General features: G+C 42.9%; 1 protein-coding gene across 2 annotated transcripts in view; it reads right to left on the reverse strand.

Annotated features, from left to right (window-relative positions):
• GBA1 (glucosylceramidase beta 1) overlaps nt 1-14,334 on the reverse strand; it is a 47,350-nt gene that overhangs the window by 17,073 nt on the left and 15,943 nt on the right. For both annotated transcript variants that reach the window (XM_068251475.1, XM_068251476.1), the window contains exons 3-10: nt 13,635-13,829; nt 11,308-11,454; nt 9,552-9,685; nt 9,301-9,473; nt 8,981-9,218; nt 3,378-3,602; nt 546-709; nt 347-463 (exon numbers count right to left, since the gene is read on the reverse strand). In XM_068251475.1, the coding sequence (XP_068107576.1) occupies nt 347-463; nt 546-709; nt 3,378-3,602; nt 8,981-9,218; nt 9,301-9,473; nt 9,552-9,685; nt 11,308-11,454; nt 13,635-13,829 (1,393 nt within the window). The remainder of the gene's footprint in view (nt 1-346; nt 464-545; nt 710-3,377; nt 3,603-8,980; nt 9,219-9,300; nt 9,474-9,551; nt 9,686-11,307; nt 11,455-13,634; nt 13,830-14,334) is intronic.

Here is a 14,334-nt window from a genome sequence, read left to right on the forward strand (position 1 = left end):
CTGGTACAATCATATGTGCGTGGACTCTGTCTAATAATACACACTGCGAAATGTTGTCGTAATGTTTACTTGTTCAGAAACCAACAAAACCTTTGAAATAGAAAAATAATCACTAAGGAATGCGCTCCCAATGCATGTGGGAATAGCAGAAAGTGAGAGTTGGCACCATTCATACGATTCTTCTTTACTCTAGGTTTTAGAAGTACCGGTAATGAAAACAAACATGCTGCTCTGGAAAACAATAAGGAATTCTTGAGTGGTGTGGTCTGACATTTCTCTACACTCTGTATTGAGAGGCCCCGTGTGGATACATACTGTCAAGTTTCCTCTCCACATGGTTTCTCACCTGTTCAGAATGACCACGATAGCTGACCCGTCAGGACACAGGAAGGCTACACTCTCCAGCTTGGTGTCGTGGTTAGCATTGAGTCCGATGCGTTGGGCCCCAACTGGTATGAATTTGCTGTAAGCCAAAAAGCAGGAGACTGGGGTTAGCCCTCTGCCACGTCTATATCCGCACATGTGTAACTAACTCAAGGCTTTACCTGAAATGTGCCATGTGGTAGAACACTGGCTGCTTGTAGAAGACATCTTTGCTAAGGTCCACAATAATGGCACTGTCTACGTTGTTGTCCACCCAGGTGGGACCGCCAGAAATGTCCAGCGCCAAGTTCCAGTCTGTCCACCCAGTGACGTAGTAATTGAGATCCTGCCAGCAGGAAACAAATTGGGAATTTTTGGATCAGTAATTGATTTAGGAAAGGTTACTCGATAATGGATCAGTGGAAAGAAGGTTAGGATGACTATAGAAACTGGGAGGACTCAGCATGGGTTAGAGTGGCTCTAGAGTGTTGGTGACTTGTAAGTGGCTTCTTCTCTAGCCGATCTTATGTCTGTATAGATTTACACACTTTTTGGCACATGGCACTTAAGCACTAAGCATTTTTCTGTACCCCTGACAAAGCCCACATTTTTTAGGGGGGTGAAATATGTAGGGTTTTCCTAAGTAGGGTGTTATTTGTATTTTTCTATTTAACAGTGTGAATTGAGGCTACCCCTATTATCAATCTATCCAGGGCCGGATTTGTACTTTTTTTAGCGCCCAAGGCCACTATCAGCAACCTTCCGCACCCCCCCCCCCCCTCCTTCCAGACAAACCGCAAACCCCCTACTATGGACACGCTTTTATTGGGCCCAGTAATTAATGTATTTAAAGATGTTTATTAACAATGCAATTTTACTGTACGATCAACCTTCCGATTGGATTAGACAGTGTTGATGGTGCTAAGCAACTACAAATGACCATTTTGTCAATCCTTTTATCAATCGGTTTTGTGGATCGATTACATCTAAAATGAACAGAATGGTTATAATTTTCATTAAATTTATGGGACAAATTGATGATTTCCACTCTGATAGGTTGAAACTGGGTGGAGGGCGGAGTTGGACTCGAAGAGCAGCCGACGGTGATGATAAGTGACAGCTCAGGTCATAGACCATAAGATGCCCAGGTTTGCTGCCCCTTTATCCCCACATGCCCGACTGCTGCAGTTCACATGTTTGGCAGCTTGACTGCATGAGTGTGCCAGCCTTCAGCCCGCCCCTTGCTTTCTGGTTCCCTAGGCCATTGCCTTTGTGGCCTTGCCTAAAATCCAGCCATGAATATATCGGGATCTCTATGTCCCACTAAGCCTCAATCTACTATAGGTTCTCACTTCACAACACGTTGTGTATAGCCATTCATACATTTTATTATATTTATTAAAAGTTAAGTTTTAGAATATATATCTCCTCCTATAAGGTTAATATTTGTGTATTTAAAATGAGGTGTATGTATTGTTGACCTGTGTTTTGGAAAGACTCTAGAGCCTGGAGAATAGGAATGATCAATGAGACGAATATTTCCAAGTTCTTGCAGGATTATGTAAATTTGAATGCAAATTTATGCAGCTTCAAAATGGACCAATCAAGTCCCACCGAGGTGCAAATTGGTCCATTTTTCAAACTGCATAAAATTTGCATGCAAATTTGACATGATCCTGCACGAACTCGGAAATATTTGCATCTCATTGATCATACTGGAGAAATTCTTGGTCAGCGTAGTTCTATTGTTTTGGCAAAAGTTTAGGGCATCTGGGAAGAGTCTATGGGTCATATCCAATTCACTTTTTCTCCTAAGTTTTCTTCAAGGTCTCTAGGTGATATTTTCACATCTTATCAATAAAATTCCTTCTAAGTCACCAGCAAGCAAGAAAATACTCAGAATAATGTTGACAGTATCTTTTCACCTACTTTTTGGTACTTTTTCAGTTTGTAAAAGTTCTGAAAAGTTATTTTAAATAGAAAATGAAAAACTATCTCCTAAGAAAACTTAGAAGAAGGAGAAGGTAAAGGAAATAGGGCCTATGACTTGTGTGTCTAAAGAGCTCAGGAGAATTAATCATATCTAGGTTAGCGCACCTCAAAACGTTGGCTAAAACCTGACAACTGTAGGTTACATCTGTGTGGAGTCCAGGGGAGGTGTGTGATGTGTAGGTTAGGGCGAGATTAGGCGCTGCGGTGGGCCAGTAATTTGTAGGTCATTGTGGCTTTTGAGACAGGAGAGAGTCTGATATTTGAAGGTCATGGTCCTAGGGACTGGGAGAGTCTGTACTTTTGTAAGTCAGTGTAGCTCTGGATAGTTGGTGACTTATTGATTACTAAGATTCTAGAGCCTGGAGAACGACTAACTCGAGGGCAGAGTAGCCTTATGGACTGAAGCATCTGATCTGTAGGACAAAAATTACTCAAGAATGGGAATACTGAGTCTTGTAGGGTGGAGTGACTAGAGATTGTGAAAAAGTCTGTGCCCACAAGTCAGTAGTGAACCTAACGTCTGGGCAGAGCAAGTGATGCGTAAGTTGGGGTAGCTGTAGAGATGAAGAAGGAGGATGGGGGGGGCGACGTTCAGCTTATAGGTTGGAGATGGTTCTAGAGATGGCAGGATGTCTATGACTTGGGGAATTACTCATGAGTCAGGTTGGCCCTTGTGACTCAGGAGGGTTCATGGCTCTTTAGCTCATGTTGATGCAAAATGTATGTTAACTTAATTTATGATAACTGTATGCAAATGTACAGCTCAGAATTGGAAAAATCAAAATGATCACTTATGTCATTTTACTGATCTAGTACCATGCTGTGTAAATTTACAAAAAAAATTGGATCAAGTTGAAATCATTACCATCTCGCTGATGACCTTTACTTTAGAGCTTGGAGAGTGTCAGCAATTTGTAGGTAAAAAAAAAAAAAAAAAAGATGAACATTGGCAGGTCAGCTTGAGAGAAGATTTTTTTTTAGGAAGGTATCACACAACACAGAGAGACACAACCAGGGCTCACCTCTATAATCTCATGACTATACCAGCTGCCTCTCTCCCAGGAGCCCAGGTGCACCCCCTTTTCCCAGGGGAGCCAGCCAGCGCAGGACTCGCTAGCAAAGAGGAAATATTCTGGGTACAACTCGTGAGCTTTCCCAAGAGTAAGTGTTGCTGGCACCACAGCGTCCATATAAGAGTGTACGGCGATGCCATGAACGTAGCGGGCAGCCTTCTGATCCGTGAGAATCTGCAAAGACAAAGCAGAAGATTATGGTCCGAAGCTATAGAACACCAGTGGGATATTCTTAATGTTTGACACCAAACCCTCAACACCTCCACTGGGCAAAGTGTCACGAGTGCTGATCTGCCCAGCTGTGTGTGGTCCAAAAGATATTCTCAAACATGGCCAGTCACTGTGGTCAACATGCATATGTATAGTAAAGTCGCCAGTGAGCTGGGCCGTGATTCGGTCAAATCCCCGGCGGCATTAAATACTATTCCCCCGTTGCAACTCGGAGGTAGGTATAATTCCCGGAACTACTCTTGCTATGTGCCGCCCAGCTTCGGCATTTGGCATGGTAACATGCACCTCTCTACATGTTTGTGGAACAATTCCATTAATTATAAATGAATAGGATCGCAACTGCAGCGGGGAGAATCATCTAGCAATACAGTGCCATATTTTGCAACGACCACCTTGCGATGGACGCAGCACAGCAATGGAAACGAGGCCTTTAAGGAAATATCCACGCTAGGAGGGGGGCGCCAGGGGCTGCAGACGCTGACCTCGCAAGGTCATCCTCTACTATGCCTGCATCGCTGTCACTCAAGTTCACGTTGTCCATAGTGTACTGCACAGTAGTTCTGTGCCTGCACAGTACGCTCCGGACAACGTGGCCGTGATTGCCAGCGGCGCTCGTGCAGGTGCAGTAGAGGATGACCTGATTAGATCGGCCTCTGCACCAGAGGGGACCAGCAGCTCAGAGGCTGACCTAGTCAGGTCGTCCACTACTGCACCTGCGCCGTTGTCAATCAAGTCCATGTTGTCCGAAGCATACTGCGCAGGCACAGAACTGCACCCGAAGGGGCCGGGAGCCAATTGCGGAGAGAGCGGAGCTGCGGCATGGGACATAGCAGCTGCCAGGGGCTGGAGCAAGCCCCGGTTAAGTAGATTTTTTTTTTTCTTTTAGCTAGCCTAGACATTCTCTTTAAGCAAGAAAAATGAACATTTTATCTTTGCATTTCTTTCTCACTTAAAAGGAAACTTCCATGAAAGACTACTTACCTTATATACTCGCGTATAAGCCTAATTTTTCAGCACAAAAAATGTGCTGAAAAGTTACCCCCTCGGCTTATATGCGAGTCAGTGGAGCGGAACAGATGGTGGAGCAGGTTTTGTTACTGGCAGAAGAGCGTAAGATTCTTGCACTAGTCATCCTGCTCTTGCCAGCTGGCTCCGTGTTGTGTCCGTGCCCGCATGCTCTGCAACATGGTGTGCAGAGTGCTCTGCTCAAGACTACCTGTGTTCCCTTTCCTGTGGAGAAGCGCATGCAAGCAATGATCGGGTATTCCTTCTCAGTGGCAATCTCTGTGTCTCATATCTATGATGCCATCCAGTGGCGTCTTGAGACACAGTAGTATCATCCTTGGGGCACACCTGGCTATAGGGAGAAGGAATTACTTGTACTGGGGGCACTTCTGGCTACTGTAGAGGGTGCTATACTGAGGGGTGGCTTATATGGGAGTCAATCACTTTTTCCTTGTTCCTGGTGGAAAAGTGGGTATCTCGGCTTATACGTGGGTCGGCTTATATGCGAGTATAGACGGTAAAAGGAAACCTGAAATAAGTTTAAAAAAGAAAAAAAAAAGTTTCATTAACCTGGGGCTTCTGCCTGCCCCCTACAACCACCCTGTGCCCGGGCCTTCTTGGAATGATTATCCGGTTCCCAGCTGTGGCGCAGTTTCGGTAGTCGACGGCCGCTGTGTGTCCTTGTTCACACTCCCGTCACTGGGAGTGCCATGCGCAGGCTCAGTACCAGTAAATCTCTACTGCGCCTGTGCAGGAAAGCCGAGACCGTGAACGAAGACCCCATGTGGCAAAGGCGCAGGGGCCCGGAGGATCCTTCAGTACCAATGCGGCCACAGGGTGGCTGCAGGGGGCTGGCAGAAGCCTCAGGTAAAGGAAGCTTTTTTTATTTTCAAGCTAGGTTCACATATAGCATAGCGTTTAAATATGGCGTTTTGCGCAGGTGCGTTTGTGTTAGGGTAATGAGCTTTTGGTGCGTTTGTGGTTTGCGTTTTTTAACGCAGATGCATTTTTCATGCGTATAGCATGCCTTCGTACATGTTTGCGTTTTTAAATTTCAATATATGCAAATCATTAGGAAGACAACAGGAAGTGGAAACACGTCAGATCTTTACTTTCTAATTAAAATCACAGCATAAAACGCATAGAAAACGCAATGCATGTGTTTCCATAGACTCATTATGTGCGTTTTGGCAGCCAGCCTGCATATTAATATATAGCAACACTGCAAGCGTCTGCAGAACGCCTACTGTAAATCACAAGTGGAACGCTGGTCCGTCTGCGTCTTATAGACTAACATTACTGCATAAAATGCAACGTTTCCCACTCTGCAAGCGTTTCTGCCATGTGTGCACCCGGCCTTAAACTTATTTCAGGTTCACTTTAAAAACAGCGGCACTTCTGGTTATGTTTATTGTGATAGAAGGGTATTATGTTTGAATACTCAGATGATTTATGATATTTATTGTATTATTTTTATTCTTTAATTATTTTTGCCTTAAAGAGAACCTGAACTGAAAAAAAAAGGGGGGGTCAAAATAACCATACACAGGTCATACTTACCTCCCTTGTAGTCTACTCATCAATCTCTTTCTCCTCTCCTGCGTCCCGTTTGTCTACTGCAATCAATGGAATTTTCCATCCTCCATTTTAAAAAATGACCATTACCCCCAATAGCTTCTTGGTGAGCACACTGTTAAACTGTAATATCAACCACTTGAGCCATAGGGAAACATGGACTTTACCTTGCACATTCAGTTGTAACTGACAGTTGCTGATATATAACTGACAGCAACTGGTATATTTCAGTTCTGACAAAATATTGTCAGAACTGGAAGGGATTATTATTATTATTTATTTATATAGCGCCAACATATTCCGCAGCGCTTTACAAAGCACAATAAGACGACAGGGGGAACATAGATACAACTAACAAATGTACAGCAAAGTTCCAAGCAGCACAAATATTGTTACAAGAACAGTAAACATTAGGAGGATGAGCCTGCCCTTGCGGGCTTACAATCTAATGGGTTGTGGGGGACACACTAGGTAAGGGGGTGGAGGATGGATGAGGCAGTGATTCTTTGCCTCTGATTACATTGTGACAGAGAAGTAAATAAGGGCTATAGAATGTTATAAGCTTGTCTGAAAAGGTGTGTTTTAAGAGTGCGTTTGAAGATGTCCAGGTTTGGAGCATGACGTGCAGGCTGTGGAAGAGAGTTCCAGATAAGGGGTGATGCTCGTGTAAAGTCCTGGATGCGAGCATGAGAGGAGGTGATCAGCTTAGAGGCCAGGAGAATTTCTTGAGAGGAGCGAAGGTTGCGGGAGGGACAATATCTTAAGATTAGTGAGGAGATGTATGGAGGAGACAACTCGTGGAGGGCTTTGTATGTTAGAGTCAGGAGTTTGAACTGGATCCTCTGGGTAATGGGTAACCAGTGGAGCGAATGGCACAGTGGGGCTGCATCGGAAGAGCGTGTGGAAAGGTGAATGAGGTGGAAGGGATCATTGTAAGAAGAAAATGGTGAGCCTCAGAGAGGAACTGACGGTGAGGTTAGTAAGTAATATTTACTTGCAGCTACGTCGTGTTTATTTTAACTAATTTTCCTCGCTTCAGGTTCCCTTTAAGTATGTTTTATCATGCTAGAGCTTGCTTTAGACAACACTGGTCAGATGTCAATATCTTTTAAAGCGGAATGAAACCCAGCAATTCTTTGCTCTAAAACATTATTTACAGCATATTATATACTACCAGCATTTTTTTTTACTAGGACAGCATTCAAAGGGTTAAACACAGGACAGAAAAGCTCAATGCCAGGAAAGTTGAACACATCCGAACTGGAGATAATGCTATCTTGTGTTTAATTGTATCAAGTGAGGAATGTAAACAAACACTTCTCTGACACTGCAGACTCTCCTGAACACAGACAGTCAGAAAGCATTTCTGCTTATATTTCAAGATAAAAAAAAAACGGTTATAAATAAAATGCAAAGTCAGCTTTCAGAGCAAAAAAAGTGTACTTTGGAAACTTGTAATTTCTAAATGAATAATAATACTTATGCACAAAAGCAAATATGTTAACCGTATGGCATATAAAAAGTAGGAAAACGTTTTTATTGAATATTATGTCAGGGTTTTATACCGCTTTAAGATGAGTTTTTGTACTATTTTGCTTTGGTGTTTGTCCATTTCAATAAAGCCCTTTTGTACACTAAAAACAGAGGCCCTTCTAATCCAGGTCCAGATTACAGTGTAAAGAAATGAAAATCAAACACGGCAACAATGTAGCATGGCTGCAGTTTTAGGGCTGGTTTCCACTTGTGCAGAATACGCAGCATTTCCCTGCATCCGAGTCCCACAGGGAAAACGCTGCTTATCCCCTCAATAGGATGCCCACCGCAACGCTTAAGGCTCGTACACACGTTGGATTTTCGCAAACGACCCGTCGTTTGGACGTTTGAACGTCCGGTCATTTGGATGTCAAATTGGGCGTGTGTACAGTCTGTCGTTCAGCTGATAAGACTGGACTTGAGCGATCCGTTTGGCGGATCGTTCAAATCCAGTCTTATCAGCTTCAGCTGAACGACAGACCGTACACACGCCCAATTTGACGTCCAAACGACAGGTCGTTTGCGAAAACCCGACGTGTGTATGAGCCTTTACTGGTGCGATTCTAGCAAGCTGCTGTTTCCCGCTACACGCATCTGAATCACATGGCTATAGGGATTTGGCTGCGGCTTCGCAGCAGTATGGATGCCATGTCCGATTCGGACTCTGCACCAAAACGGAAATAGGACCTTAAAGGGAACCTGAACCAATTCCATTTATTTAAAACAAACACATGATGTACCTGCAAATGTATATGACATACTTACCTTATTATTACCTTGCCGTCAGTTCCTCTCAGAAGTTCACCATTTTCTTCTAACAACGATTCCTTCCAGTTCTGACAAGATTTTGTCAGAACTGAAATAGATCAGTTGCTGTCAGTTATATATCAATTGCTGTTAGTTCTAACTGAAATGACAACTGATTAGCAAGGTAATATCCATGTTTCCTTATGGCACAAGTGGGCGATAGAACAGTTTAACAGTGTACTGACCAAGAAGCTTTTACAGGGTCATTGTCCAAAGTGATCAGTGGAATTGATCCATTTTAAAAATGGCAAACAGGAGGCGGGAGAGGAGAAAGAAAGAGATTGATGACTACGCTGGAGATAAGTATGTCGTATGGATGTTTTTTTTTTTTTTTTAATTTTCAGGTTTGCTTTAACAAAGACATAGCGAAATAAGCAATCAGCCGAGGATGCTTGACTCACCACCTTAGTCCAGAGAGGAAGGAGAATACGATTATCATCAACAATCATGATCTGGACATCCTTGTGGGAACTGTTAGCGAAGGCCGGGCCCAAATCTTTGGCGATAAAATCTCTCATGTCCTCAGGAGTGAATCCCAAAGACTGAAATGGATAATGAGCGATCATTCCAGCCGAGGGCTCATTTTCCACAGTCACTGCCCAGAACGTCAAATTGTGCTTCTCGTATTCATCCAGGAACCTAGAAGGTAACCAGAAATCAGACCGTTACACACCCCAATGATGTACGAGAGATTATGGACGTATCCCAAGCTATCTCAAACCTGATGAAGTAGTTGGCCCAGGTTTTATGGTATTTGTCGCCAGGGGAACCTTTCAGTGTTCCTTTCCCTCGAATATCTCCATTTGTCTTCATCCAAGTTGGTGCTGTCCAGGGACTGGCGAACAGGGATATCGGGCTTTTGGATAAGGACTTTGCCTTCTGGATCACTGGAATCTCCGAAACAACATCAGATGAAAGTTAGGCTTGTGCTAATTGACCACCAAGTCCACTTTGATGCTCCACACTGCTCACCTTCAGCTTGATGTCCTCCAGCTGCAGGCTAAAGGACTCCAGGTTGAAGTCTTCCTCTTTGTCCAGGTAGGTGTAGATGCGTGTAGAGAAGTCAGTACTAGCCATGGGGACCCGGAGAATATTGTAACCAATTCCTGTTTGATGAAAAGGCTTATAAATCTAAAGTGGATATCATAACTTCCCACTGGTGAGGAATATCCATTTGGGTACTTGCTTCAGGTGAGAGAAGCCTTTGGATCCTCCAGAAGCTTCCCCCATCCTCCTCCACCGGCTGGTTCCAGCTCTGTCCCCTCATTAAAACCACCAACAAGGGCTTGTTGATGGCTTGCCCATGCGCAGTAGCATGGACCTGCTTGGGCCTTGGCAGAAAAAGCTGAGCCTGATTGGGTCTATGCTACTAGGCAGGCTTTTTGAGGGGGTCTCCGCGCTGTCCTAGCAGAAGAAGAGGAGATTGGGAGAAGCCTCTGGAAGACAGAGAGGCTTCAACCTCTCCAGTTAAGTAACTAAATTTAACAATTGGAAACCCCATTTTTATGAGAGTAATACAAAAACAATTTATTGAACCTTGATTTACTATAAAAAAAAAGTGTTATATTTTAATATGAAGCTAACAACAGTTTTTAAAAACAACAGGACAGGGAATAAAGACTAGAAAAACTGTGTAATGCTTAAAATTGTGTAGCAAGTTGATAACATTCTTCTGCAAAAAGTTGCAAAGGTTTGGAGAATTTAATAGTCTACAGTAAATGGCATCTTAAAAGATTCAGATATTCCAGAGAAAATCACTGTGTAAGGGCTGAAAGCCAGTACTGGAGGGCTGTGATCTTTGGACTGCATTAAAAAACAGAGACAATACTGTTGTACTAATCACTGTATGGGATCATAAACTCTTAAAAAACATTGATTATGAGCAAAGTTCATTGAGATATGGAGGCTGACATTTATTCATTTAAACAATACAGATTGCATGGCTGTCCTTCGGATCTTCTGCCTTTAATACTTTTAGCCATAGCCCCTGAACAAGCTTCAGATCTGTGTTGTGATCACATACTGTTTTAGCACATGATCATGACTAGCAAATCAGAGCCTTACATATCTATCACCTGACCAAACTGATCACATGCTTCTCCATGATTTCTCCTAGACAAGAGCATCACTGCCGGTCACCTATTAAATCATTTTGGTCTACTACGAAACAAAATATATAACAACAGGGCAACCCAAACTGTTGAGCAGTTCAAATCCTATATCCGTCAAGCATAGGAGAACAGCTCTTGGCCACCTTAACTTTTAATATTTACAGAGTTTGGTAAAAGACGACATGTTGCAACACAGTGCTAACTTTTCAAAAATGTTGCCGGCAACACATTTGTCAAATATTTTTTTTAAAAAACAATGATATTTGGCAGTTTCAGTAGGGATGCTCCATGAGAGGCAAATAATTCTGAGTTGATGCAGGATTATGCAAACTTTATACACAAATGTTTGCAGTTTGAAGATGGAAAAATGGAAATATAACTTGGCGGCATTCAATTAGTCCATTTTCATGCTGCATACCTTTGCATATAACATTTGCATAATTCTACATTAGCTTGGAACTATTTGCATCTCATTAATGGTCCCTACTTGGTGCGCTGTCTTTGTATTACTATAAAATACGGGGTTCATTTGCAAAACATTCTATTTTCAAGTACATTTCACAGCATCCCAACTCGTATAGCAACCAGGTTGTACATAAATCTGTAAGGTTCGTCACCTTCCTCGGCAAAGTAGGATCTCAGCAGCTTGTCTTGCGCCTTTTCGCTCAGTGCCAGAATGTTCAAGGCAGCCGAATCGGTCACCGCCCCACCGAAACCCTTCATGACTTGGAACTTCTGCTTGTCATTCAGCATAAGGACCAGATCTTAACAAAAAACAGACAACATTTAATTTTCTTGTAATACTGTCCACTGCCCACCACATCACTATCTGTGCATACGTCCAGCAGTCTGCTGCCACCAGTCACTGCTATCGTGACTTGGAAGCTGACCAGGCTGAGGACGGCATCGGGCAGGTGGCCTATCCACTGTTATTAGCGAGTTCAGTGATTGGCCTAATGACTGTGCCATGGTCCCGCTTGCGAGACCATTGGCGCTAGTAAGCAGGTCTGCACATCGCTCAGCAGCAGCCATGTTCGGAAGCCTCTCTCCTCCATCTCTTTGTGTTAAGAAGATCGCTGCTTGGGGACACAGGAGGACGACACATAAGGACAGAGGAGGAGGACACATAAGGACAGAGGAGGACATAGGGAGGCAGAGAAGGACACAGGGTAAAGAGGGCGACACAAATGGTACAAGGCAGACACAGGGACACAAGAGGTACTAGGGGACAAAATCATTGGGTGGCTAAGATCCACAAGACGCCCCTGCACCATGGACGCACCAGGATATTTATTAGGATTAGGGAAAGCACAGTTTTATGCTTTTTGCAAAGTTAGAAAAAAAAGACAGGACAGAATACTGGCTAGTTTCCATGTATGGGCATTTTTAGCGTTTTTCTGAAAGGAAAGCTTGCATGCTAGCGAAGGTCAATGGGCTAGTTTCCATTACATGCAAATTTTTGTTTGTATTTTTCTGAGGAGGGAAAAAAAAAACTGCTGCATTTTTTTCACATGCCGCACTAGTTTGCATCTGAATTGCAAATAATGATTCTCAACGGCTCCACTGTATACGTTTTGCAAAGGAGGGGGAAGTGGTCATACACGCTAGCCACATTCCAAAATTTTCATAGAATTTGCACACATTTTCTATTTTTCCCATGTGAAAATTCACGAGAGTTCTCACACGTAAAAAAAACCCAAGCCTGTAGCAGAAACAAGGCTTAGGCCTGGAACCCACTAGCAGGACTTTTCTGAGCGTTTTGTGATTTGAAAACTCTTGCTAATGTAATGCTAGGGGTGTGATCCCACTTGAGCGATGTGATCTTATTAAAATCTCCCATAGCATTGCATTAGCAAGAGCTTTTTCAAATCACTAGTGCTTAGAAAAGGCTGCTAGTGGGTTTGAGGCCTTAGAGAAACCGGCGAAACCTATTCCGCAGGGTGAGTAAAGTATATTTGTTTCTTCCATTGGTAAAAATAGATCAGAAGCAATTAGCGGTGATTGTTTCAGGGCTGCTTGCAGTTATCCGTGAGATTTACCACTTAACATATTTACTACAGTATATCTACATCCCGGAGACTTCAACATAGTTCCCGGGGCATAGATATACGTACCTCGCGCACTCCCGTGCGCATTTACCTCGCCGCCCATTAGTAAACTGATCGTGTATAGGAACGCATGTTCCCATTCACTGATCAAAGCACCTGTAATCAATGATCAACAGCATCAATGAGATGACTGTGGTCATTGATAAAATGAAAGTGAAAGCATACACACACTACTTCCTACGTACTGTGCAAAAACCGAGGGGCAACATCTAGTCGCAAAATACTAAAACTACACCCTAGTACATTAAACAGAATTAAATAAATCCACCATTAAAATTAACTCCTTACCTCCCCCACTCTCCCATAGTTACCAAAATAAAATAAGGCATTAAAAAAAAAATACATTAACAGTTACCTTAAGGACTCAACTTTTTTAATATCTATGTCATGAGGGTATATTACTGTTTTTTTTGTTTTTTTTTTTGAAATTAAGGACTTGTAATTAGTGACGGATGCAAAGCTGAAAAAATGCACCTTTATTTCAAAATAAAATATACTGTACTAGGGACATAATTTAAACGGTGTAATAACCGGGACAAATAGGCAAATAAGATGTGTGGGTTTTATCCACAACAGCGCATTTTATTTCAAAACTATAATGGTCGAAAACTAAGAAATAATGTTTTCACTTTTTTCTTATTATTACTGTTAATATGCATTTAGAATAAAATAATTCTTAGCAAAATGTACCACCCAAAGAAAGCCTAATGGTTGGTGGAAAAAAAAAAACAATTGGAGGCGCACTGAAAGGTGAAAATTGCTCTGGTACATAATGAGAAAAGCCCATTAGTGGTGAAATGGTTCAGAAGTGGTTATGGAGAACAGTTTTGGCTCACCGGCTGGTGCGGACTCATTCTTGATGAAGGGCTGTACACGTTGCTCTAAGCGCTTCCCGGATTGGCTGCTCTCGTACACAGCGTAGTTGCCCAGCGGTGGGAGAACGACGTTGTCCAATGTATCACAGTACGTGGCATTACATCGGCAAACCACAGAACTTTGCCCAAAATTCTCCGGGTCACATGGCAGGAAGCCTAACCAAGTAGGGGAGAGAGGAAGAGCGAGAGAGAGAGGTGAGTATGCATCCTGGTGACCAACAGGTAGCCCCCAAACACCTTGTGGACTTGTAAGGGGCTCAGTTTACTTCCGCAGCTACAGAAGGGTCATTGCAGGCAGGTACACCCAATTATGAAAGAATCAAAATTGGTGCTTCATAAATCACTGCACTCAAATTACTGCTAAGTTTTGGTCCTTTTAGGAAACCCCACTATTATTCCATTTGACCCAGGTAAGAATTCTTGCAATTACAATCTTATCTTTTACTACTTAAAGTGAACCTCCGGAATAAAAATCTACTCAGCAGAACTGAAAAGGCTTAGTGTTTCTTTAACAGTTTCACAGCATCAGAACTTTGTTTTTCTTACCAAAGCATCATTTTTAGCTGCATTTTTAGCTAAGCTCCACCCATCAAAGAAAACTGCCCGGGCTTTTTTTCCCTGATGCTGTACAGAGCATGATGGGATTTGCTATGTTGTTCAC

Source organism: Hyperolius riggenbachi, chromosome 9, assembly GCF_040937935.1.
Source record: "Hyperolius riggenbachi isolate aHypRig1 chromosome 9, aHypRig1.pri, whole genome shotgun sequence".
NCBI classification, from domain to species: domain Eukaryota; kingdom Metazoa; phylum Chordata; class Amphibia; order Anura; family Hyperoliidae; genus Hyperolius; species Hyperolius riggenbachi.